General features: G+C 34.5%; 4 protein-coding genes across 7 annotated transcripts in view; 3 read left to right on the plus strand and 1 right to left on the minus strand.

Moving 5' to 3' along the window:
- The first annotated feature begins 113 nt into the window (after positions 1–113).
- On the plus strand, positions 114–5,003 carry LOC101738078 (probable phenylalanine--tRNA ligase, mitochondrial). Its single transcript, XM_004925267.5, has 3 exons — positions 114–2,743; positions 3,334–3,978; positions 4,821–5,003. The coding sequence occupies exons 1-3, from the start codon at positions 2,225–2,227 to the stop codon at positions 4,986–4,988; spliced, it is 1,332 nt and encodes a 443-aa protein (XP_004925324.2). The 5' UTR covers positions 114–2,224; the 3' UTR covers positions 4,989–5,003.
- Positions 5,004–5,557: 554 nt separating this feature from the next.
- Positions 5,558–10,851, plus strand: LOC100529218 (endonuclease G, mitochondrial). 2 transcript variants are annotated; one of them, XR_009975795.1, is made up of 7 exons: positions 5,558–6,007; positions 6,194–6,396; positions 6,724–6,847; positions 7,061–7,173; positions 7,757–7,937; positions 8,396–9,445; positions 9,495–10,851. XR_009975795.1 is itself a non-coding variant. In XM_004925304.5 (6 exons), exons 1-6 carry the CDS (start codon positions 5,795–5,797, stop codon positions 8,489–8,491), a joined length of 930 nt encoding a protein of 309 aa, XP_004925361.3. In that variant the 5' UTR covers positions 5,617–5,794; the 3' UTR covers positions 8,492–10,851. The 2 variants fall into 2 exon arrangements, 1 of the variants encoding a protein (XP_004925361.3); XM_004925304.5 differs by having other exon boundaries at positions 5,617–6,007; positions 8,396–10,851.
- A 1,392-nt stretch (positions 10,852–12,243) lies between these two features.
- Positions 12,244–17,052, minus strand: LOC693063 (eukaryotic translation initiation factor 2 alpha subunit). 3 transcript variants are annotated; one of them, XM_012689667.4, is made up of 7 exons: positions 16,891–17,052; positions 16,507–16,744; positions 15,971–16,199; positions 14,868–15,100; positions 14,151–14,266; positions 13,039–13,150; positions 12,247–12,405 (listed from the first exon to the last, which is right to left on the minus strand). In XM_012689667.4, the coding sequence occupies exons 2-7, from the start codon at positions 16,742–16,744 to the stop codon at positions 12,335–12,337; spliced, it is 999 nt and encodes a 332-aa protein (XP_012545121.1). In that variant the 5' UTR covers positions 16,891–17,052; the 3' UTR covers positions 12,247–12,334.
- Positions 17,053–18,833: 1,781 nt separating this feature from the next.
- The window catches only part of LOC101738205 (collagen alpha-1(IX) chain), a 29,328-nt gene continuing 22,445 nt past the window's right edge, over positions 18,834–25,716 (plus strand). Inside the window, exons 1-4 of the mRNA XM_004925268.5 lie at positions 18,834–18,986; positions 22,848–22,906; positions 24,490–24,691; positions 25,463–25,655. Of these exons, the coding sequence (XP_004925325.3) occupies positions 18,976–18,986; positions 22,848–22,906; positions 24,490–24,691; positions 25,463–25,655 (465 nt within the window). The 5' untranslated portion in view covers positions 18,834–18,975. The remainder of the gene's footprint in view (positions 18,987–22,847; positions 22,907–24,489; positions 24,692–25,462; positions 25,656–25,716) is intronic.

Consider the following 25,716-nt stretch of genomic DNA (forward strand, 5'->3'; position numbering starts at 1 on the left):
CTGTGATTTATAAACGTTATTTAGTGTTTGAACCATCATATATATTAAGGTAAGTCTCAGTTATTATTGGTTTTAATGTATTTGATAAAATAAAAATACATGTAAAATCTGTTGTTTTTGGGGATATTGGGGACGTCTTAAGTACAAATAACAACGAAGAAGAGGTCAATTGGGATGAAAATACGTGAAATGGAAACGACCTAAGTATAAATAGGTACAGGTTTGTAGGGTTGTCTAATTAGTTATAACAATATTTTTTAAATTTGTTGGTAAAAATCTTGTTTATTCATGATGTTTTTGTCTAGAACTTTTATTCAAAATTATCAATGTGTTATTTTATTGTTTGGTAAATATTTATATGATCAGTTACGTATTGTTTTCTATTTTTAAATATACCTCGCATGTACGTATCAAAGAGTGCAAAGCCTTATAAGAGATATGATCCCTTAATATTAAAAACAGCAATAGAAGCCTATGAAATTGGGAATAAGTCTTTAGTTGAAATAGCTAAGCAATTTAATATAAGTAAGTCGATTTTGCACAGACATGTAATAAGAACAATGAAATCTCAATGTGGACAAAAATGTCTAAGTAATACATAATAAAATATTTGTTCAGAGTGGGGGTATTCATCTGATTAATCCATGGAATAACCGACACACCTAATCTCTTAACCCAGATAAAAATATCAGCCCCTAAGTACTTACCAAGAACGAAGAAATATAAACCGTTTATAAGAAAGCCCACTCGTTCGAATTTAGGTGCTTACTCTCCTTTGGGACTACAATAATGTCCACGGTAGCGTGGTCTCCGTCAATGTTCATTCGGAGTTGTCCGATTGCGCTGAACTAATTTTAAGTGATGAAATAGATGTTTTTATTAATTGTCTCACAACTTACAGGACAAATCTGTCGCGGATCATTTCCCAAGTAAATATAAATTAATCATAAGTAAATAAATGTAATCAAGTTGATGATCACTTTGTTGGTGCAACTAAATAAATAAATAAATTAAAACCAAGTAGTGCCAACCCTAGCAAATTTCTCATTTCGTCCCAATTAACCGCAATTTCCGGGTAAATAGGGATTACACCTATTTTTGCTTTTTTTGCCTAAACTGGAATGCTAGTTGCATAGTTTTAAATTGGACAACAAAGATGCCCCCAAGACTCAATCATTTTGATCCTGATATAGCATTATATACATCAACAACTACCTTAAAATTGGTCATAAAGTTGGAATTTGTCCCTAATCGCCCCATTTTACCGGTACTTAGAGTAAGAATAAATTATTGAATGGTATTGCGATGATGTGCAGGCAGGTACGGTAAGTTTGGATTGGCCATGACACTGGTGATGTTGATGTGAATAGTAGTGATAATGAAAACAATAATAAGTTAGTTTTTAAGTTATATTCGACAGGATTTAAAATAATGATAAGAATTGATTGATTAATTGAATTCATCTTTTTTTCAACATACGCAGAATTGCGATATGGGATATTTTTTATTTCTCTTGTAGGCAGCGAGGATATGACCCACCTGGTGGTGAGTGGTTACCGTCGCCCATGGACTTTAGCAATGCCAGGGGCAAAGCCAAGCCGCTGCCTACCGTTAAATTACCTTCTTCATTCAAGCGCTTCCGCCACCTTGCTTTTCCTGTCCTTCTTTTTTCCCTTTATTACCGTTTTCTTTCACTCACATCTTAACGTTTTACTGAAACATTTCATCTCATAACGTTTAATGCCAATTTATTAAATTTCAAATAAATCAACTTCATTCTATTCCGCTTTTCATTTTGAAAATGACAAAGAAGCTATTTCCTTTCATTACAAAACATACACAAAAAGTAAAAAGAAACAAAATCTGGCTTGCAACATAAGCCAATTTCATCCCACTTCATTAATGTCTCAAATTAATCATCTTCATTTCATTTCACTCCTTAATATCATTTTTCATAAAAATAAGAATCTAAATTAAAATAAAACATGACTTAAAGGTCTTAGTTACCAGGTCATAAAATCCCTTAAAAAATACCTCAAATTTAAACTTGCTACAAAGAATAAAAATATAACCAAATAGAACATGGATCTAAATCAAATATATTAAGTGTATAATCTATGGATCTAAACGTTACCGGTGAAGACTGGCTAGTAAATTGAGTGTTTCATGTGGATAGTTAAAAGGAAAAGTATATCATTGGGTACTTCTACTAAGTTAACATAAAATGACCAAACTACTATTTCGAACGAACCGGGCGATCGCCATACAGGTTTTGTCTCGATACAAGTCAAATGCTGCCCCGCTAACACTAACAACAGTGAGAATAAGAGATAAAGATCATATTACAGACGAATACACGAACGTAACTCCTAAAATACTATCTTATTTGGGTCGCAATCTACATCTTCAAAAAGGAAATCCTTTATCAATCGTGCGACAGCGAATCGTGGAATATTTTTATCGCAGGTTTACTCACAGAGGTAAACCGACATTCAGTGTATACGACAACTTATTGCCCGTAGTCAGTACAAAACAGAACTTTGATGACCTTCTAATACCGAATGATCACCCAAGTAGATTGAAGTCAGATTGCTATTACATAAACAGAGATACTTTATTGCGAGCACATATGACTGCACATCAAACCGAACTATTAAGATCTGGCTTAGATAATTTTTTGATGATCGGCGATGTGTACAGGAGAGATGAAATTGACTCTACACATTTTCCAATTTTCCATCAGGTTAGTGTTCCTAGAAAGTAATATATGCAAAAAAACAGTCCTAAAATTCCAGCACTCCATTGAAAAATCATCAATTTAATTAAAAACTAGCTAATCTCATTGGTGGTGTTCCAGTGAGGTGCAGTTAACAAAGCAAATTCTTATCCTTTGCTTGGGAAATTAAAAATGTTAAAGTACTTTTTTTTTATTGCTTTGGTGGGTGGACGAATTCATGGCCCACCTGGTATTAAGCGGTTACCGGAGCCCGACATCTACAACCTAAATGCCTCCACCTACCTTGAGATATAAGTTCTAAGATCTCAGTATAGTTACAACGGCTGCCCCACCCTTCAAACCAAAACGCATTACTGATTCACGGCAGGTAGAACAATGTCAGGAGAACAATGCTAATCTCTGAAATCGTTGAATATATTGGAATTATAGATTTATAATTTAGTTTAATCACCACACCATGTGAACATGTGTGGCATTTTAATAGATATTTCATGCTTATGTCTCAAAGTTGAAACATTGGCTGATTGGACAGTAACATGACAATATTTTTCTTACCTGGTGTATATGTCATAAATGTGAATTTCTGTTTACTATAGGTAGATGCAGTGAGATCACAGCGAAAAGAGGAGTTGTTTTGTGATAAACCAGATCTAGAAATTTTTGAGCCAGAATTTGATTCAAGTAATCCTAATGCATTAAAAAATTCCATAATGGATCCAATGAAACAAAGTTGCCATACGCTGGAAGCCACAAAGTTAATGGAATCACAATTAAAAAATCATCTTATAGGTCTATGCAAGGCTTTATTCGGGGAAAATATTAAGCACAGATGGGTGGAAGCTTATTTTCCATTCACTCATCCATCATGGGAGCTGGAAATATATTATGAAAATAAATGGTTGGAGGTACTTGGCTGTGGTATAGTGAGGAATGAAATATTGGCCAATATTGGTCCAAATAATTCAATTGCATACGCTTTTGGTTTAGGATTAGAAAGACTTGCTATGGCTATGTACAAAATACCAGATATAAGGCTGATGTGGAGTACAGATTCAGGATTTTTGAATCAATTTCAAATTGAAAATATCAACGCTAATATTACATATAAGCCAGTATCTGTGTACCCTCAGTGTACGAATGATATCTCATTTTGGCTACCGGAAACTCTTACAGTTGACACATTTACAAATAATGATTTTTATGATCTAGTCCGGGATGTTGGAGGTGACATAATTGAACAGGTAAATATATTTTTCAAACTATTAATGAACATAAAATGTGTATTTCAAATAATTCACCTAACTTGGAGAAATTGCTGATGATATTATTCTTCGAATTCTTGGACTGCTATTAAGTAATTATATATGATTGAAACCCATTTATTTATTTATTTAATCATTTATATGAAATAAGAAAATCATAAAAGGTCTCGGTATCTTACAACTGTATACCTTAATTATTTATATTACTACATGTGTTTATCAGATATTTATTTTATTGTCTGTTCAAATTTATTAGTAACTTAAATGAATAAATTCATGTTAACTTGAGACTTCAACTTTCATGTATCAAGTGGGGTAGTGGTATGGTGTTATGACCTCTATATGCTCAGGTATAGCTGTGACTATGAGAGTTCTTCTGACCAGATATCCTCCACATAGCAACAAAAAAGGTGCGTGTACTTATGTACGCGCGTAAGAAGTTATACTTTATTTTTATTAAATTTATTTCTTTTTTTTTAAATTAAATTTTAATCAATTTGAAAAAAAATGGATTAAACAACATCCTCAAACACGCATGTTGGACATCCCTTTTCTTGACATCGTATAAATTCGGTAATTCTCGGTCCGGTTCGGAAAGTTCACCTGCGGCTATATTCAGACTCGCCAAGTTACATAGGTCGTATTGTAATGAGCGATTTAGTGGGCAACTTCATTCTGTTAATTTTGTGTCACGGTGCGCGCGCATCGCATAATTTCACTCATCAATTTTTCATAACGCGCCTAAAGAAGTATAACTTCAAAAAAAATACACACACACATTGAAGACAACATTATTTTTTTGTTTAAATTTTGTGTTGCAGGTGAAATTAAAGGACAAGTTTATACATCCGAAGACCAAGAAGCATAGTCTTTGTTACAGCATTGTGTATAGACATCTAGAACGTACTCTTACACAAGCTGAGGTAAACAAAATTCATAAACAAATAGAAAATGCAGTGGTCAAAAATTATAATGTAGTCATAAGATAGTAAAAAATTTAAAAAGTGTTTATTGTTTTCATTTTTTATTCACAAATAATGTTTAACTTTCCTGTTTTTAATCCTGTTAAATTTATCTACCTTAAAATATAATGTTACTTTGAATATTCCAGCACTGAACTTTGTAATTTTTTACATTTGTCCAGAGAAGTTTTCTGTCATAGCATAAACAAATAGATTAATAATCAGTGAACGTGTAAAAAACTCAATATAAAAGACAGATTAGAAAAAAAAAATACGCATAATATTATTAGTTCTAAGAGACCATAAATAAAGGTCTATGTGTGTATTTAAATTATTGCTATTGTTGCCACTTTTTTTAATTTACAGTTTGTTAAAGTAGTTTATAAATGATGATATATTTTGATATCAGTGTACCAGTTACCTATTTTAGAAGTCTTGGTCTGGCATGGTAATTTTAGTGTTTTAATAATAAAGTAAAAAATATTGTATTTGTCATTTTACTTTGATGTTATTTTGTAATCCATCTTTTTATTTCCATTTAATTCACATATCGTATGAAAGTCATTGGGTTTGACCTTTTATTGTTATTAGCTTGGATTGACTATGTTCCTTTTGCCTACTCAATAGGACAAATAAAAAACATTATGTATACAGATTATAGTACAAGATTCATAGATTAACTAATAATTCTTATTTTTTTAATTTAAATTATTTACATAACCTCAAAGAATATGTACTACTAATTGAGACTTGCAGAATTAAGTACAAATCATAACATTATTTTCGATGCAGTTCCTGAATTAACTGTGGCTTACAATATTTCGTTAAAAACGATGATTCGTAAAAAAGTGTTTCATTTAGCTCAATTAAGTGCTATCGGCTTGACTGGATATTATATAGGACAATGCAATGGTAAAAATACTACTCAAGATTGTATAGAGGTCGATGGTAAACTCCTGACGAGCTTACCAGCATTGCCTGTGTTCGGAACTGTGTCTGCCGCCGTGCCATACACTGAAAGTGGTGGTTCGAAGGACACAACTAGGGTGATGAAGCCTTTTTCTATTTAATTAAAGAAAACTATCTAATCTATCCCTATATTTAAGCATAGAAAATAAAATATAATTTCTTAATATTATATAACATCAATTTATTATTAACATAATAACAATTTGGTGTCTAGTTAATTTTATTATATAATGGAATGTTGATAAATGATGGAACACTTTCAGGTATCTCAAATAATGAAATATGGCTTCCCCGGCCTCGACAATATTCGTTCATATGATGATTATGTGTTGTCTTACGACCGTCGCACCAGGGTACCACACTGGGTTTTTGAACATCTAACAAAAGCACACATTGCCAAAAATGATCAGGTTGATAGGAGTAAATGTGACTTTATGCCTGATGAAAGTATACATCCATTCTTTAGGTAATAAATTAAATAATCCAAATATAGATTTAAATTTTTGAGAGATATTGAGATATTTGTATACTGGATAATTTTCTGAGAATTTATAGTATTAGCCAACACGGGTAGCTGCAAATATACCACTTAATGTTTCACAGCTGCTATAGATCATAAACTACAGCCAATAACAGTACATACTTTGAATTACAAAGCTGTTGTCCCATTGAAATTAGCCAATTTACCAATCCAACCTAAATGCTAAGAGAATTATGCGTGGGATTCAGTAAAATATAATGGATTTTCATTTATATTGCAATAGATTTATTCTACTAATAACAAATGTTGCAGATCTTTAAATAGTGACTACAAAGGATCTGGTTTTGATAGAGGTCATATGGCTGCGGCCGGAAACCACAGGCTCGCACAGAAACATGTCGAACAAACCTTTTACCTAACTAATATGGCTCCGCAGGTAGGTATCTCTCACGAAGTATACAGTGATTAAAATTTACTTAGTATTCAATAGATTTTCTAACAATATAGTTACAAGATTTTCTTACAATAGACAAAAACCTTCTGAAACGATGTTTATTTTAAGAAGTAACCAAGGTTTCGGAAGTAATTGTTGGAAAATCATTAAAATGAAATAATTCTGTGGTAGACTTCAGAGCTTTAATTTTTTTAGGTTGGGGAAGGATTCAACAGACATGCTTGGAATAGACTTGAGAAACATGTTCGTAAATTAACCAAATTGTATGATCACGTATATTGTTGCACAGGACCATTGTATCTTCCGAGGTAACAGCACTGTATAATTCTTTAAATGGCATTTGAACATGCAATATTTTTTAATCGCTGTGGGATTTGCTTTGCGGATTGCTCAGAAGCTCATCTTGTGTTATTTAGATACCAGTGCTCTGAGATACTCAATGAGAATATCATTATCCAATTCAATCATATTACATCAAGCTACTTACAATGTACTAATGGCTGTCTTGCCATTTAAACTGTAAGTCTAGAATAGACACGAAGGTAGTGACAAAGCTAATGGTTTCATAATAACAGTAATGCCCTTTATGACATCTATACTAATATATAAATTTACAGTGATTTTTACGGATGTTCCATTATAACTACTGAGCCATGCATCCGATTGACTTGAAACTTGGTATTAATGTAGAAAATACATGTACTTAACGGATAGGCTAATATTTATATGAGTGTTGGACTCCCTACACCAGTTGCGGGGGCGTTAATGATGAGAATCTTTGTGGGGGTGAGAAATAAAAATGTTAATTTTAAATGCCCAGCGAAGCGGACGGGTACAGCAAGTAGCTCATAATAGTTCAATAACATAGGATTGACAATAAACATTTTTCAGGAAAGAATCCGACGGTAAATCGTATGTTCGTTATCAAGTTATAGGAGCAAACACAGTGGCGGTACCAACTCATTTCTACAAGGTAGTCGTGGGCGAGGCTCCAGATGGTACACTGGATATGGAAGCCTATGTCATGCCCAACCAGAAGATACCTGATGAGACACCAGTGTCTTCTTTTATGGTATGTCATGCATTTTAAAATTGCTGAAAGATGTGGCCCTTCACTCTATAGCAGTGCAACCAACAAACTCTCCATGTTAGGATATTAATTGGTTTAATACCTTTCAAATCTGTGTGCATGTTTACTTTAGATGAGTAGACAAGCTCACAACCCAGCTGGTGTAAAATGGTTACTGGAGCCTACACACATCAAATATTGTCACCCACGGACACATGATGTTGTTGTAACTTCAATTATATTTTATAAGATGTGCTCACCCTTCAAACTTGTTTGTATGACTATGTAATGTATGTGGTGTCTATGTAGTAGTGATTATAAAATAATATCCAAATTGATTGATTACACGGCAGTATTCATAAATTGTGAAATATGGTAATGAACTGTGAAAACTTCCCTAGAATTTGTACTCTATTTGAGTTATGCAATGAATATCAACACAAAATAAAATTTGTTTTTAGGTGCCTCCAGAAACTATAGAAAGGGCGGCTGGATTGCTATTCTTCGACAAAATACATAGAAGTAAATTAAGCAGAATAAATGGGAAGAAAGTATGATTATTAGTGAATCTGTGAACACCACTGTGTCTAATTACCAAAAGATTGAGATTTCTGTTAATGCAATAAAAAAGAATCCGTGTGTTTACCGTAGAGTGGGGCTATTTTGGACTTTAGTAGTTCCTTAGGACATTGAATAATAATTTTTTTTAATTTCAATAGTTTTTTACATTGTTATGGGAAAAAAGTGTCTGGCAACACTACATTTGACATTTATTAGGTATTATTTATAATTATTTTACAACGAATGCGTGAGCTTAAATCACGATAAAACAGTTAGAGATCATTAGAATTATCGAATACACAAAATGAGTATTGTATATTGACAAAGAGTTTTTTTTATGAAAATACAGTTTATCTTTGCCTTTGGTTTCTGTATTTCCAGTTTTTTAATTGCTTTTTTCTCAGGTAAACTTTAAATAGACAATATGGTTCGTCAGTATAAAATATTTCATTGCGATATTAAATTTTGTGAGGCATAGGAAAAATGCATATTCCGTATTATGGTTTACAAGCAAAGAACATTTTCGAAAATACTATTGCTGACGTAAAAGCAAAGATACGAACGATACGTGAAGCATCGCGTAAGTATAGAATACTTAAAAGCACAGCAACCCGAGCCTAATAAAATTAATAAACCTACTCAATAACTACCCGGACATCCTACGTAATTCAGTGAACGAGAAGTATTTATTTTCGGAAACTACGACTCGGGTTTGTCGCAATGGGACTTTCTTCAGGACACCTTCGATATGAAGATTTTTTTTTATTGTTCGATGGGTGGACGAGCCCACAGCCCGCCTGGTGTTAAGTGGTTACTGGAGCCCATATACATCTACAACATAAATGCGTCCCCCACCTCGAGATATAAGTTCTAAGGTCTCAGTATAGTTACAACGGCTGCCCCACCCTTCAAACCGAAATTACTGCTTTACGGCAGAAATAGGCGGGGCGGTGGTACCTACCCATGCGGACTCACAGGAGGTCCTAACACCAATAAAAGGGTATTTGCACATAAATTCGATATACCTTGTCAGAAATCTACGATTTTTTTTCCGTGTTCGTTAGTCATCGAGTATGTAATGGTTGTTATTAATATTGTTTTAATGTGCTATTAAAGTGTAAGACAAAGATAGAGAGCTATAAAAATTACCTAATAGTTATTCCATTTTTTGATGTTCCAAAATATGTATTAATAATAAAAAGAGAGTCGCAAATTTTAATACACAATGAATTAGTATTTAGTTACATAGGCTCATGCAACTGCGTCACGCGCTACAAATGCCCAGTGTGCTTAGTGCGAGTTTTTTATTATAACGTTCTCGATAGCGTAAAAGTTAACCCAATTTTGTATGCAGTTGGCACAGCGCCCCTAGCGGCGAACGTAGGCAAACTATCTTATTCCATACAAATATGAGTTAACTTTTACGCTATCGAGAACGTTAACCCGATTGACTTCCACGGTGAAGGAATAACATTAAAAAAATTAAACCCGCAAAATTATAACTTACGTAATTACTGGTGGTAGGACCTCTTGTGAGTCCGCGCGGGTACCACTGCCCTGCCTATTTCTGCCGTGAAGCAGTAATCTGTTTCGGTCTGAAGGGTAGGGCAGCCGTTGTAACTATACTGAGATCTTAGAACTTATATCTCAAGGTGGGTGTCGCATTTACAGTGCAGCAGTGGATCCCATTCCATACAAATATGAGCTAACTTTTACGTTATCGAGAACGTTAAAAAACTCGCACTAAGCACACTGATACATTTTCCAAATTGCACCAAAAGGAGTGTTAACTTGAAAAATAGTTTATCCTATACCTACACGTGTTATTTTCTAATCGTGTAACTTCATAAAAAGCTAAAATCCTAAATAAAATCTTCATGTGAAGATTTGTTTTATTTTTTAAAAAAAATATTCGGTAAAGTTCAAGATTCAAGTATAGATTTAATTTTCAAAATTTTAATCAAGAAATATTTATAATAGTATTGTTTACCTTCAAGTACATGCTTGGTTGTAATAAAACCATAAAAGGTAATTCAGGTAATTTCAGATTATTCCCTTTAGCCCAGAGCCATTGTAACCATATTAGCACACGTTACATTCTTTACAACTAAAATTTTCTTTTCAAAAAGACCCATAATTTTTCATTGTAATTCTACTAACTACGTAATGATGTCTGTCATAGTGTTTAAACAAATTGTATAATTACGTGTTCCTTCTAGTGTGTTCTATAAAACTATTTTTTGTGTATTAATACTTAGTGGTGTTCTTAATATGTGCAATATTATATTTAAGACATAGAATGAAAAAAAATTATTGTTTTGTAAATAATAAAAATATATCTAAATTTTACAATTTATGTTGTGTTGTTTTTGTTATTATTGTTGACTAGCGACCCGCCCTCGCTTCGCTTCGGAAACTGTAATTTATTATTGATTTCTCCACTATTTAATGGATGTTATTATACATATAAACCTTCCTCTTCAATCACTCTATCTATTTAAAAAACCGCATCAAGCGCAACCGCGCGTTTTAAAGATTTAAGCATATATAGGGACAGAGAAAGCGACTTTGTTTTATACTGTGTAGTGATTATTAATTTCAGGTTTAGGGATGATCGATATTCATCGATGTTATGAGAATAAAATATCGAAACGTCCATAATATATCTTTTAGGGCCGTCTAACGGTGAATGTACTTTCTAGCTAGTGAGTTCCTAGGTAGTACAACTATTTTAAACTAGATGACACTGATTAACGCAATCGAAGCAAGCCGCACTACATAAATGTGTGTGAAAATAAGAAAATGTTAATTGTGAAGTGTGATGTCGGAGTCAAGTCCATTAATTAAACGCTTATAATCCGTAAAACGTAGTTTTAATTAATAAACACGCATAATAAATAAAATGGTTTTATTTCCTACCAAAAACATCGGTGTTTTTAAACATCGATATTTATCGTACATCGATACTTTTAAATCGATGTTTTTCTAATATCGAGCATCCCTATTCAGGATTATAAATGATTCATTCCGGAAGGGAGATACGCGCGGTCACTGTCCTCGTCGAACCCGTCGCTTGCAACGAAGGGCTCGACGAGCGAACTAACCCATAGACACAGCCCACTGAGTTTCTCGCCGGATCTTCTCAGTGGGTCGCGTTTCCGATCCGGTGGTAGATTCTGCGAAGCACTACTCTTGCTAGGGCCAGTGTTAGCAACACTCAGGTTTGAGCCTCGTGAGCTCACCTACATGTTACGGTGAAGAATAGCCTCTCAAGGCATCAGCATAGGTAGGAAAAAAAAGGAGATACGCGGATAGCGTCTCGCCTTTATAGCCTCCAGTGACCATATAGCGCTAGTAACTAAAAAGTTTAACACTAAAGCACTTACCATTTCGCCTGTTTACTCATCTACATAAACAAAAAACTGTTTATTTATCTATATATGAGTCGTCTATTATCAAAGGTGGCAATCTGTGCATTTGGACAAAAATTTTATTGATATTTCAATACAGATTGATTTGAATATAATCGTCTCCTTCAAAGAATACGGTTCAAAACCTGCATTAAATAAAGGTTAATACTTAACCTGTTATTTATCTAAGATGTCGTACAGAAGAGTTTTGTGACTGCCAATAATTCTTTTTTCTGATTTACCAATAATTATCCAAAAGTCACATTGCCGGCTTTGATAATAGTCGACTCATATAAGGTATTAATGTCACTAAAGGAGTAAATAATAATAATACCAGATGATTTGTATAAAACATGTTTTATTTTTATATTACATTTGAAACACGTTAGATTACAGAGTACCATTTATTATGATATTAAAGTTTTATTATCAATTGTCGTCTTCTTCGTCCGAAGCGCCGTTCTGTTGCGGTTCACCATCCATGTTAGCATCGCCCATACCTACGCAATAATTGTTATGTAGAATAGAAAAACCAGTGGTTATGTTTCTGAGCTGGGCATATAGTGTTACTTCGATCTAACATCTATACTAATATTATAAAGAGGAAAGATTTGTTTGTTTGTTTCGAATGGGCTCCGAAACTACTGGACCGATTTGAAAAATTCTTTTTCCATTAGAAGCCGACATTGTCCCTGATGAACATAGGCTACTTTTTAAAAAAAAATTTTAATTTTTTTTTTTTGGTTTCATTTGTGTTTTAATGTTTCCGAAGCGAAGCGAGGGCGGGTCGCTAGTTTATAGATAAAATTAAAAATTTCAAACTCTAATTACTTTAATAGTTGTCAATCTTTCGACAAGACTTTTAACACGGTTCACCGTCCATGTTAGCATCGCCCATACCTACACAATAATTATGTAGAAAAAGCGGTGGTTAGGTTTTGTTTCTGCGCTGGGCATATAGTATAATATACATCCATAACCCTGGAAAAGACATTTTATATTTATCATACAAACATCTTAACTTGGCGGGATTCGAACCCGCGATCCCCTTGTCTAGTGACCATGTCACTTACCACTACACCAGACAGTCTTTTTTTTCATTCGTTCATTCATTCATTCATATTTAGAAATACCTTGATCCTCGTCTTCCTCGGCCGAATCACCAGCGACTTCAGCGTTTTCAGCCTCAGCGCGTTCCATTTGTCGAGCCAACTCGGCCTCGTCTGTCGCTGTCACAACTTTAGGCTGTGGAAATGCTTATTGTACAGTAGTTATTTTTTTATTTTATTTATTAGGCACAAAATACACATCACAAGCTAAAAAAGTATATTAGTGAATGAGATCCAGTCACGTTTTTCTCAAGAAAGTAGCTGAAGTCGCTGTGGCCTGAAGGATAAGGACGCTCGATGCATTGGTATAGAGCGATGCAACAGTGTTCGAATCCCGCAGATAGGTATCAATTTTATTTTTTTTTGCCTATTCTAGCAACTTGATTTACTGAACTGGGTTATTCTAGATTCGCCGAACTAGTATCCGGAGGATCCGAAATCACGCGTAATGTTTCTAATGAAATACGTTCTTAATAAATCCTCACGATTGATTTCCACAACTGTTGTATTCTTTTTTATTGCTTAGTTGGGTGGACGAGCTCACAGCCCACCTGATGTTAACTGGTTACTGGAGCCTATAGACAACGTAAATGCGCCACCCACCTTGAGATATAAGTTCTAAGGTCTCAAGTATATCTACACTGTTGTACTGTAAAAGGCCTTAGAACTCATGTCTCAAGCTGAGTGGTGGTATTTAAGTTTTTGATGTCTATGGGCTCCGGTAACCACTTAAGACTAGGTAGGTCGAGGTCGTTCACCCATCTAAGCAATAAAAAATTACTCACGCGCCACCTATCGTTTGTTGGAGGTACTATATTGTATTGAACAAAAACTTTTTTGAGATGGAATTAATAACTATAGAGTTTCAAATAAATCAGACGGACCATATTCGCGCATTGAATACAAACTAACATAAGTACATATTTAATTTGATATATAAAAAAAAACATAGTTTATGTAATAAAATATCATACTGAACAGACAAGTTCAAAATTCACATACTATTAAATAGTTACTTGGCAGATGACTCGGAGGCTTTAATTCAAAATGTTTATTTATAAATTTAGCAATCTTTTTCATATTGAAACATATAGCTAAACCAATAAAGTTGTATAAATAGGAATTTGAGAATTTACCGCCATCTGAATGTTGAAGACTCCACCTGCTTCTGTGATGTTCTCTTGAATTTTGTCGATTGCGTCTTGTAATGCTTTGAGACCGTCAGTCTTCTCAGGAGTTGAGGTAGTCATTACTGTAAGAAACCTTAGTTAAATGATTATACTTTGCTTAGTGAGACATACAGTAATCAAGTTATGTAATAATTTTCGGTAGGCAGCGGCTTGGCTCTGTCCCTGGCATTGCTGAAGTCCATGAGCGACGGTAACCACTCACCATCAGGTGGGCCGTATGCTCGTCTGCCTACAAGGGCAATTCAGTTAAGAAAAAAAATCTTTAAATAGAGTTTTTCAAATTGTGAAATATATAGGCTCCGGTAAACACTTGACACTGGGTGAGCTCATTTATCCCTCTATACAATTAATGAAATTTAATAAAGAAATTTGTGTATACTAAAATTATACCTGCAGATTTCTACTATAAGTCTACCATTGTGGTTTGGAGTACATAATGACCAATATTTCTGTCCATCAATCATCTTCTTCTTGGACTTATCCTACAGTGTGATCAGAACATACTCTAAACTCCATACCCTTCTCTTGCATATTCTCTCAAATAGTCCATCCATCTTTCTAGGACATTCAAATCTTTTTAGGATGCGCTGTTATCATACACTATCATACACAAAGTATCTAGTGCAAATATATCTAAAAACGAAAATTAAATCAAACACTTACCATACAAAGGTGGGGCAATAAGATTAATTTTGATTGGCATGTCCACTGTAGACAGAGCTAGACCAGCTTTCAAAGCTGCTCGTACAGCATCAATGCCTTCATAACCATAGCAAGCACACTCAATGTCAGCACGAATCTTCACTGCTTGCGAGGTCAGTTTCCTTTTAATATTAGCTAAGAGGACATCCTTGGTTTCTTCATCTAAGCCACATTCATCGAGTACTGATGGGTCTCTGGAACATTAACATATTGCATAGAAACAACTTTCTTCTTGTTCCAATTAGGTAATATAGCACTTTTTATTTTGTGTATTAACATATTTCAATTTCACAAGATTAAGGTCAGTTCTTTTTCTCAAAATTAATGGTTCATAATATTTTCTTCAGTTTTCATAGTCATAGAGATAATTAAACTACCTAATTAGCCTACCTTCGGACTGGCAGCACAAATCTGTTAGACCAGGGGTTCCCAAACTTATTCTGTCTACTGCCCACTTTGAGAATTAATTATATTCTAGTGCCCCCGTTTTTTCATCTTCTTAAAAACCACTATAGAGAGAACTGAGTCTGTGTCTAAGAGTCCTCCTAGATGAAATTACAAATCACCTCCCAAGCCTCTACACACCCATTTTTTCTGGGTCTATTACCCTTTCGGCCTGCAGCGCTCACAAGGGGGCGTTATCGCCCACTTTGGGAAAGGCTGTGTTAGACAGTGCACTGAGCCACTGCAACACTCAAACTGTGTAAAGCTCAGTGTTTAGAGAAATTTGAGGGAAGGGTTACTCAAGGGTAACATATAGGAAGCCCTAGTAAATATATAAGTCACAAATACATAAGGTTGTGAGCAGCTGACTAGTACACAGTAATTCATGTCCTATTGAAGTGTGATAGTTTCTGAGTGCAGAGTGTGAGAGCTGAAGAAAGCAAAAGTAGTATTCATTCTACACTAAATTGACTTTTTGGTCCATTTGGACATAATGATAATTACACAAGCACCCTTTTTCTTTTTTTTTTCAGTCTGGGGGCCAAACCTCCTACGAAGCCCCCACAATTGGGGGTACATAAGCACCAACCTTATCATTTTAACTCAAGATGTACACTTACACAGCTGCTTGTTTGAAGAAGTCATATGCTGAGGCTTTCTTCTTATATTTCTCTTCAAAGTACCAAGCTGTTTTTTTATAAAGTTCTTCCAATTGCTCAGAAGTTTCATAATGGAGGAGCTCTGCTACATGTCGCAGGATCGAGTTTACTGCTTTTGCTTTTGCGTAGCGTTCTGTGCACTTGTATATATCTTCAGCAGATACACGACGTTTCGATAAGTCTATGTATCCTGTGAATTGAAGGAAATAACAAAATTAAAAGCGATCATTTGGAATATTGGTGATTGGTGCTAGTTTGTCATATCATATTTCAATTAAATGTGTACTTTGTTATTAATACAGAGAATGACATGTCAATATTAACCCATTGGCTTTGAGGACTGAGTGGATAAAACATTGATTTGATAAATTAGTTTATGACAATATTGGTTTGTTTAATTCCTGTTTTCCAAAGCACAAATGGTAATATTTTACTGAAGCGAAAAATGGAGTGCAATTTTATAAAAAAATTTATTATTATTTTAAACAATATCTAACCTTTTTCTTTGTCCACTCTGATTACGACAACCGGTTCAGTCTTTCCCACTCGGATCAATTTGTTAATGGATCTGATACGTCTTCTGGAAAGCTCAGATAGCAAGATCATGCCCTCTATATTATTGTATTCTAGAAGGTGGACGTATGCTCCCATCTCTGCGATGGATCTAACGTTCACCATCACCACATCTTCAACTTCCGGATATTTCTCTTGATAAAATCGACACGACAAAGGCATCTAGAATAATTTGATTTTATTATAACCTATGTGAAAAGTTTGTGTCACAAATTCTGGTATTTACTATTGAGAATATTTATAACCTATATGAAAACTTTGTGTCACAAATTCTGGTATTAATTATTGAGAATACAGTATTAATTTACCTTGTGTATTTATTTAATTCGTTTTTGTCTGTTAAATATTAGATAAAGAAAGAATATGATGAAACAGTCAACTTGTTCACGTTGACGAAATTCAGCGTTTGCTTCATGTCCTTCTGTCTGGGCTTGCGTTGTGTGACATCTGTCACAAATTAGAAAAAGTCAAAGTCTATTGTATCAACTTTGTTGAAATGTATTTGCGTGAAATGAAACGTAGCGGTAGTCGTGTCGTAAAGGTTGGGTGTTGGATGTTAAATACTAAGTGTATGATCCATTGTGTTGGTGTAGCGGGACTTGCAACAAAACCCGTTGACATATTTAAATTAGAATTTATTAATGTTCTCTGAAATTATCCGCTCAGCTCATATTCACCAGAAGTGGACTCAAGTTTAGGCCCGTAGAGGCAAGTTTAACGATGGCTAAAATGTAAAAAAGGGCATCTGATCGTAAAATATTGTATCAGGTCTCTTAAAAACCGTAATTGATGAATTTTTGGTCGAAGTTACGTTTAAAAAAGTTGGACTTTCATTAGTCATTATAACAATTGTATTGAATACATAATTAAATTACTGACCGACTTTCCTATTTCTGTTCAATAGAACAAAGTTTCCGCAATTGACTTTGAATATTCAATTGATCGTTATTGACTTGAACAATTTCAAATATATTTTTTAGTTGATGAAACGGGCGGTTCCTTTGGCCTACTTAGTGTTAGAGGTCAAGGGAGCCTCAAGGCACCCCAAAGTTACTGTTCCTGAGGTTTCTGGGCTCCAATAACGGCTTAATTATAAATGGACGTAGGTTCATTAGAGCATTAAAAATCCTTATGTGAGGTTTTATAAATAATAAAAGAAAATATTAAACGCACATATACTTGGCCTAATTCATTAAGCATACGTGCGTTATTTGTCACAACAATTAACATCAATTAAAACTCTTATGAACCTATCGCATTCCGCATACAATATGAAGATTACGTCTCGATTATTCCGGGAAGATAGCATATTTGTAAGCGTTCACGCATCCTTGACAATGTCATTTTACTATTGGCCATTTGCTAATTTACGCTGCAGCAAATTAGTATGGTCAGAAAAACAAATCTATAAACTATATGGATTTAATTTAGGTGTATAATAATAGTTATTCCAGTTCTGATCATGATGCGGAGAACTGTTTGAGATTTTTCTGTAATCTGTTTCTACAATCCCATAACCGGAGTAGTTAGACCGATTATTATTAGTATTTTACCGGTGGTAGGACCTCTTGTGAGTCCGCGCGAGCAGGTACCACCGCCCTGCCTATTTCTGCCGTGAAGCAATAATGCGTTTCGGTCTGAAGGATAGGGTAGCCGTTGTAACTATATTGAGATCTTAGAACTTATATCTCAAGGTGGGTGGCGCAATTACATTGTAGATGTCTATGGGCTCCAGTAACCACTTAAAAACAGGTGGGCTGTGAGCTCGTCCACCCATCTAAGCAATAAAAAAAATGGTTTCCAAAGATTGAGTACTCTGCCAGTACTGCCAGTCTCTGAAATGAACTTTGACTCTCGGTATTTCCTTTGCAATAGTTTATCACATTATTTATAAATGAATGTTTTAAAAACACCTTAGCGGTAGATGATGGTAATGAGGGGAGCTTAGTGAAATAGAGGAATTCACAGTATATTCGACTCGCTTTTTTCTGTTTTAGATGCAATCAGTGAAGTTTTATTTGTAGGCAGCGGCTTGACTCTGCCCCTGGCATTGCTGACGCCCATGAGCGACGGTAACCACTTACCATCAGCTGGGCCGTATCATCTGCCTACAAAGACAATAAAAAAAAAGTTTGAACACGAGCGCAAATCTATAAATTCCTATCTTCTTTTTCTATGAAATAATTCGAAATTAAATAACGCAACAAAATTTGTCGTATGTTTCATGTTAAACATCTTGCAATTGTAAGACATTAAAAACGCTGTCGAGTAGCGAATTAATTGAAATATATCACGGGGCGAACAAATCTTGGTGATAGTTCGATCAGTACGCGTCTTGTCCCCATACTTACTGTGCAACATTTAGCGAAATATGTTCATTTAACTAAATTAAAATGTATTTCTGGTAAGTTCAGCCATATTCTTTGCTTATAAGATATTGTATAGCGTATTCTTAATGTATTATGTTCTGAACGTCTCTTCCTTCTTCCAATAAATGTAAAAAAAAGAGTGAATTAATTTGTTTGGATTAGACCTAGTGTATAAAATCACGCATACATATTTTCTTCAAGTTGATTATAATTACAACAAACTTATCAGACAACAGTATTCTTTATCAAAAATATTTTAGGGTTCGAAAATACTGTGATTGTATTATATGAAATTTTTAATAAATATAAAATAGAATTATCTATGACAGTAAAATATCGTTTCGCGCCTTTTTTGTTATTGCTATTAAAAGTATGGTTACCTTACGTTACAACATGTTAAATATACTACACTATACTGTTTATTATAGTTACATTAGCATTATATTTACCGAGAATGAATCTGAATGATACAATTTGTGAAGAACTAATTATATGAATCACATTGTAAAGTTGAAATTCATAATTTAACCGTTTTACATTTCGTTACATTGTCTCTTGAAATTACGTAGTTTTCCTTGATTACTCACTCACTTAATAATTATTACAGCTGTAAAAGCTGAATTCATTGAGCGACCACTTCTCTGACGTTTTTAGTAATTTGTGTTTTTCTGGACGTGATTGTGAGTAATGTATTAATTGCTGAGCCATTTGATTTAAGCCGTCAGAGACCTAATTATAGACGATATGTACACCATGATAATATACGTGAAATATACGATTATCGAATAAATAGTCGAAGGTCCTATTGCGAATTGCAATGTGGAATGTTTCGAATTAAATTATCTCTTGATAAGAAAAGCGCAAATTGTATTTTACGGTTATGAAAGCACTCTCAATAATAGCAACAGTCTTCGTTTTCGAAATTCGGCTTGAATACTGTGTGGTAACGTTTGAACGAAGATTTAACCGCCACAAAACAGATACACATGAAAATATAGGCGGCCATATTGTTTCCGTCTTGTAAAAGAAATCTCAAATTTTATTACATAACTTTACGTTACTTTTTTATAATATAATACTTTTATTAAAGTTTAAATTTATGTAGTTACTATTGTATAATGATTTTGATAAATTAAAATCTATGGTAATAAGTTCTAATGAATATTAGAATACAAGGAGGAGCTTTAGTTTCTTTAATAGAATAAAAACTTTGTATGGACGGTTTCGTCATAATATCAACTGCAAAATATTCTCTACCTACTTAATAAATCAAATTTTAATAAATACAAAACAACCAGTCCTTCGTTCTTTTTTGTAAACATACACATCAAATTGGCCATCAAATCGATTGACTGTTGTACAAAAGTTCATCGTTGTTCGCACGTGAGCTGTGAAACGAAGCGATATAAAAAAATAATAATTTGGATTGTTTAAAATGCTTTGAATTACAAACATAAACGAAGTGTAATGAAACTTTTAAAACGTCTTTCATAACGAAGGAACAAATCGAATTGTTGGTGAGTGGTCGCTACCGCTCATGGACATCAGCGATGCCAGAGACAAAACATCTAACAGCTAATTTATAAAAAAAAAATAGGACGTGAACTTTCACATCGGCGAATAATCGATATCATATTTGCAAACTACCGCCGATATTAATGTTTTGTGATACTAAGTAAATGAATGCTGCCGATAAGAGATTGCTAAGGTTCATTATCATCCATACACATCCCACAGACATCCACTGCTGGACATAGTTTTCCCTAAAGTTCACCATAATGACTGGTTCTGCGCATCCTGTGGATTCCTACGACTTCTAACAAACCATCGATCCACCTCGTGGAAGGCTAAGGTTAAAATAGGTTATATTAAGAAGCTCTTCAATAAGGACTCTTCAATAAAGAGGAAGGATTTTAATACATTAATATTAAAAAGATATATTGTGTTGTTGACTAATGTTATCTTTCTCCGAAGCTAATTTAGCGGCTTTCTGAGGAGTAGATCGTAGTTTAATTAGTCATGTTATGATTAATCTAAGCAAAAGAGTTATGATACTATATTATGAGTAAGTTAAACAAAACAATAAAAATTTTAGTTACATTATTTTCTTGGATGCTATAGGAAAATATTTATGATTATTTTCTTGCAGATAATGATTAAAAACAAAATGTAGGTTGATCCAAATCAATTGAAATTATAAAATTATTAAACTGTCATCGGTACTTGATGCGTGTGCAAATTTTCAAGTTACTCATACTTGTTGAAGTCCGTGAAAATGTCGTTCAAATATTCGTTATAAACAAACATGTACACTTACAACACTAATAAAAACATGTTGTTAAGTAAACTTGGTTACGATTTCTATGGTTTTTACGATTTTGTTCGCATCGATTTGCCATATTTACCTTGACCTTAAAACTGGTGGCGTAATTAAAACGTACTAAAACAAGGTTGCGAGTTTAAGCTCCAGTGCGTATGGGCACACAACTAGGTCGCAAAGCCGGTTTTGTACAGTTCAATTATTTATTGACCTATTATTTTATTGAGATTCGATGTATGAAGTAGGTCGTCTGATGTTTCAATATGGACGAGGTCGCATACGTCAATACTGAAAGAAATATCATTGGGGCCGCTCGACCAAGCTATTGCGAATTTAAATTATGAACAAAAAAAATTCATCTAAGATATTTCGATCTAAATTACATAGGGCTATTTGAAATTCGTAGTTAGTCTCATAATGTGACAGTTAATGAAGTTCTTTTAACATAAAAAATGTCATACAATATGTATTCTTGCCATTACGAATTACTTTCAGTTCCGTGTGATAATTAAATTTGAAACCTCTTCAGGTTATATTTAACGTTTATTATTTAACATGGAATATTTGGTGCGTCCTGTCTATTTCGGCCTATAGAATATGATACAGATTTATTCAGGACTACCCGTACTCGCCCGCTTCGCTGCGCATTTAAAATTAACATTATTATCTACTGTCATTATTATTAGGGAGTCTAACACTCATATAAATATTAGCCTATCCATTAAGTAGATGTATTTTCTACATGGATACCAAGTTTCAAGTCAATTGGATGCATAGTTCAGTAGTTATAACGGAACATCCGTAAAAGCCACTGTAGATTTATATATTAGTATAGATTTTAACAGTTTCTCCGGCAACTTAACATAATGACGCGTTACCAGCTGGAAAATTGTTTCCGTGTATATTCCACGAAAAACGATAAGAATCGCATAAAACTTTCATGTTAATAATTTTTTTGCGGTTTTAAGTGTTAACTACAGTCGATTTACATTATAAGTCGAGCGCTGGCGTTCATCTGAGATGCGCGCCCAACGATTGCCTTTCAGTGTGCTTAGTGAGAGTTTCTTAACGTTTTCGATAGCGTAAAAGTTAAGCCAATTTTGTATGCCATTGGAACAGCGCCCCTAGCGGCAAACGTACGCAAACGATCCCACTCCATACAAATATGAGCTAACTTTTACGCTATAGAGAACGTTAAAAAACTCGCACTAGGCACACAGAGCTTAAAGCGCAAAAGCTTCGCGCCACAAACATAATAAGATATTCTATTAGGATGTTTGTAACAATCAGTGTATGACTTACCGTTAATACTGCTAATAGGAGCTAGATGATAGATCAGAGGAAACTAATTAGGAATAATGCTCCTTTTGAGCATATTGTTTCTATGGACGAATGATGTGGAAGCAGTAACAGGATTTCAAAGAGGCCTGGCTCGGATACCTACATATGTATATCTTATGATTAAATCCGAAACGAAGCACTAAGAGTTACAACTATGTTGCTCTTGCTTTTTGTGAGATTTTTTTGGTGTGCATATAAAATTAACTGATTATATTATTCTTGTTTTACCTTTCAGGTTACCATACGTCTTGGTCTTCCTATCTATTCTCTTCTCATACAGCAACGGGCAAGCAGGTACACTCCAAAATATAAAATTACATTTGCACATTAAATTTATTGTCATATTTCAATTACAGTAATTCGTTCTACGGCCGCTTGTGTTGATGGGGATCTCTTATCGCCGGTCATTTAATTGAAGAGATTGTTAAGAAATATTAGCCAATTTAGCTTGACAAAGGTAGTTTTGATATTAGAAAAAAATAACATCCGTACGGGATTGTTTTATAGTATCAGCCTGTCATTTTCTAATGATTTTAAGAAACCTACTGTCTTTACGGGTGGTAGGACCTCTTGTGAGTCCGCACGGGTAGGTACCACCACCCTACCTATTTCTGCCGTGAAGCAGCAATACGTTTCGGCTTGAAGGGTGGGGCAGCCGTTGTAACCATACTGAGACCTTAGAACTTATATCTCAAGGTGGGTGGCGCATTTACGTTGTAGATGTCTATGAGCTCCAGTAACCACTTTTTTATTTATTTATTTTTTATTGCTTAGATGGTTGCCGAGCTCACAGCCCACCTGGTGTTAAGTGGTTACTGGAGCCCATAGACAACTACAACGTAAATGCGCCACCCACCTCGAGATATAAGTTCTAAGGTCTCAGTATAGTTACAACGGCTGCCCCACCCTTCGAACCGAAACGCATTACTGCTTCACGGCGGAAATAGGCGGGCTTAACATCAGATGGGCTGTGAGCTCGTCGACCCATCTAAGCAATAAAAAAAGTCCAAGGTGTTCGTTGGAACTGTTTAATACCAGACATTTGTTTAGGTTGGAAGTTGAATATGTATTTCACACATAGTGTACAAATGTCAAATACGACGCCTACGCTATGTTCATAATCTAAATTCCTTGCCAAAAGCCTGTCGTATGGATAAACAACGGGCTTTCTTAAGTTAATAATGAACTTAGTGACTTTTAGAAGATTTAAAAAGGTATTAAGTTCGAAATCTTATAAGACGCTTCATACAAGGACATTCAAGATATAGTTAGGCACGCGAATACTTGTTTATTCCTTTTGTTTGACGTGCCATTCAAGTGATTCCCTTGGTTATACACCGTTGGGTTATATTATAGGGAAATGTCGTCACTGCCGGGATGATAATGGAAAACCTACTTAGTCCTACCTACTTATGCCTTGTCATATCATTTCTTACAGATGGTTTTTAAAAGACAATGAACACTTTGCAATAGTACCTTTTAGAATTCGCTTGTGATTGCGACACTTTTTAATTGCTTTGCTTTTATTAGCTTCAGGCGTATGTATGTTTGTAACGGAGTCTTTACATGATTTCGGTCCCTTTCAAAACGTCGGATTAACACTTTTTTACAATAGAATCATTTTTTCTTACACTATTTTTAATAAAAAAATTTATTACCCTTGTAGGCAGACGAGCATACGGCCCACCTGAGGGTGAGTGGTTACTGTCGCCCATGGACTTCAGTAATGCCAGGAGCAGAGCCAAGCCGCTGCCTACCGTCAAATTTATTCAAATTTATTCAAATTTATTACCCCATAAATACTACATATTATTATAAGAATGAGAATAAAATTCAGATCTTAGTAAGAGGTATTTAAGATAGGTTTTTCCTTTCAGATAATTTCACGACAATGGCTCCGTTCGCGAGATCCTTTTGCTCTCCAAATTCGAAAGACTCAGACTTCCAGACGGTGGATCTGATAGCCGTATATCGACTGGATAGATCGGACACCACCGGTGTGACCCTAGTTCAGGGGTCTCAGGATCTTCAAATGGCGTATAGGATTGGAGGGGGAGCCAATCTAACTTTACCTCTGAAGTGAGTACAGGGATCTTCGAAAGAAAGTTAATATATCGAGAGCTATTTGGCTTAAGCAAAATGTTGCTTAATTCGCGACATTTATCTTTGTAATTAAAGGTGCGTTTTATTTGCTATCAGCATCAACAGTTCGAAGTTTTTAATTGAACTTCAATTAAGTTTTTTCCATTCAAAGAGCTGAAGAAGATTTTTTGTAATGATATCTTTTTTCGAAATTTTAAACTTTAAATTACTCTCCCGTAATGTTGCAAAAATGTCTCTTAAAGCCTTTCACCCCTCAATATACTATAGCTTTTTTTATATTATAACTAACTGTTTAACTGACCCGCTTCGCTGGGCATATAAAATTAACATTATTATTTCTCACCCCCACAAAGATTCTCATCATTAACGACCCCGCAACTGGTGTAGGGAGTCCAACACTCATATAAATATTAGCCTATCCATTAAGTACATGTATTTTCTACATGGATACGAAGTTTCAAGTCAATCGGATGGATAGTTCAGTAGTTATAACAGAACATCCGTAAAAATCACTGTATATTTATATAATATTAGTATAGATTGGATATATTGCATAAAATTCATAAAAAGGATTGATTGTATTTTTACACAGCTTGTAAATACTTTCACGACTGATATCCTGACGAATTCGATCAAAAACAAATTAGTTGTTATTTGCGCAAAAAAACAAAAGTATGTTACCGATTTCATTATCGTAGATTTTAAAGCAATAAAGATATTCGAAGATTGGTTTATCTGGTCTTTCAGAGAAGTGTTCCCGGGTGGTCTTCCGAACCGGTTCAGTGTGGAGGGAACCTTTAATGCTCGCGGACACCGAAGACCGTGGAGTCTTCTGCGAGCACGTTCAAATAACGTGCTGTTTTCTCTCATTTTAATGCCGGAACCAAGGAAAGTTGCGGTCCTAGTGCAGGGTTCTAGGGCCGTGTTCAAGAGTCCTGAGGTAAATTGACATATGAGGCTTTTAAAATCAAAGGCAGCTAAACGCCTTAATGTAGTAAAAT

Source organism: Bombyx mori, chromosome 20, assembly GCF_030269925.1.
Source record: "Bombyx mori chromosome 20, ASM3026992v2".
In the NCBI taxonomy this organism is placed as follows: Eukaryota; Metazoa; Arthropoda; class Insecta; order Lepidoptera; family Bombycidae; genus Bombyx; species Bombyx mori.

What these genes read in the sequence shown, in the direction of transcription:
- LOC693063 (XM_012689667.4), bottom strand. Translation starts at nt 16,744, where the DNA reads ATGCCTTTGTCGTGTCGATTTTATCAAGAGAAATATCCGGAAGTTGAA. An exon ending in TATTGCCCCACCTTTGTATG is followed by an intron (nt 14,267 to 14,867) that starts GTAAGTGTTTGA and finishes GGTTTCTTACAG; the next exon opens with TAATGACTACCTCAACTCCT. An exon ending in CGAGGAAGACGAGGATCAAG is followed by an intron (nt 12,406 to 13,038) that starts GTATTTCTAAAT and finishes ATTATTGCGTAG; the next exon opens with GTATGGGCGATGCTAACATG.
- LOC100529218 (XM_004925304.5), top strand. Translation starts at nt 5,795, where the DNA reads ATGATTCGTAAAAAAGTGTTTCATTTAGCTCAATTAAGTGCTATCGGC. An exon ending in AGTATACATCCATTCTTTAG is followed by an intron (nt 6,397 to 6,723) that starts GTAATAAATTAA and finishes CAAATGTTGCAG; the next exon opens with ATCTTTAAATAGTGACTACA. An exon ending in TAACTAATATGGCTCCGCAG is followed by an intron (nt 6,848 to 7,060) that starts GTAGGTATCTCT and finishes TAATTTTTTTAG; the next exon opens with GTTGGGGAAGGATTCAACAG.
- LOC101738078 (XM_004925267.5), top strand. Translation starts at nt 2,225, where the DNA reads ATGACCAAACTACTATTTCGAACGAACCGGGCGATCGCCATACAGGTT. An exon ending in ATTTTCCAATTTTCCATCAG is followed by an intron (nt 2,744 to 3,333) that starts GTTAGTGTTCCT and finishes TGTTTACTATAG; the next exon opens with GTAGATGCAGTGAGATCACA. An exon ending in GAGGTGACATAATTGAACAG is followed by an intron (nt 3,979 to 4,820) that starts GTAAATATATTT and finishes TTTGTGTTGCAG; the next exon opens with GTGAAATTAAAGGACAAGTT.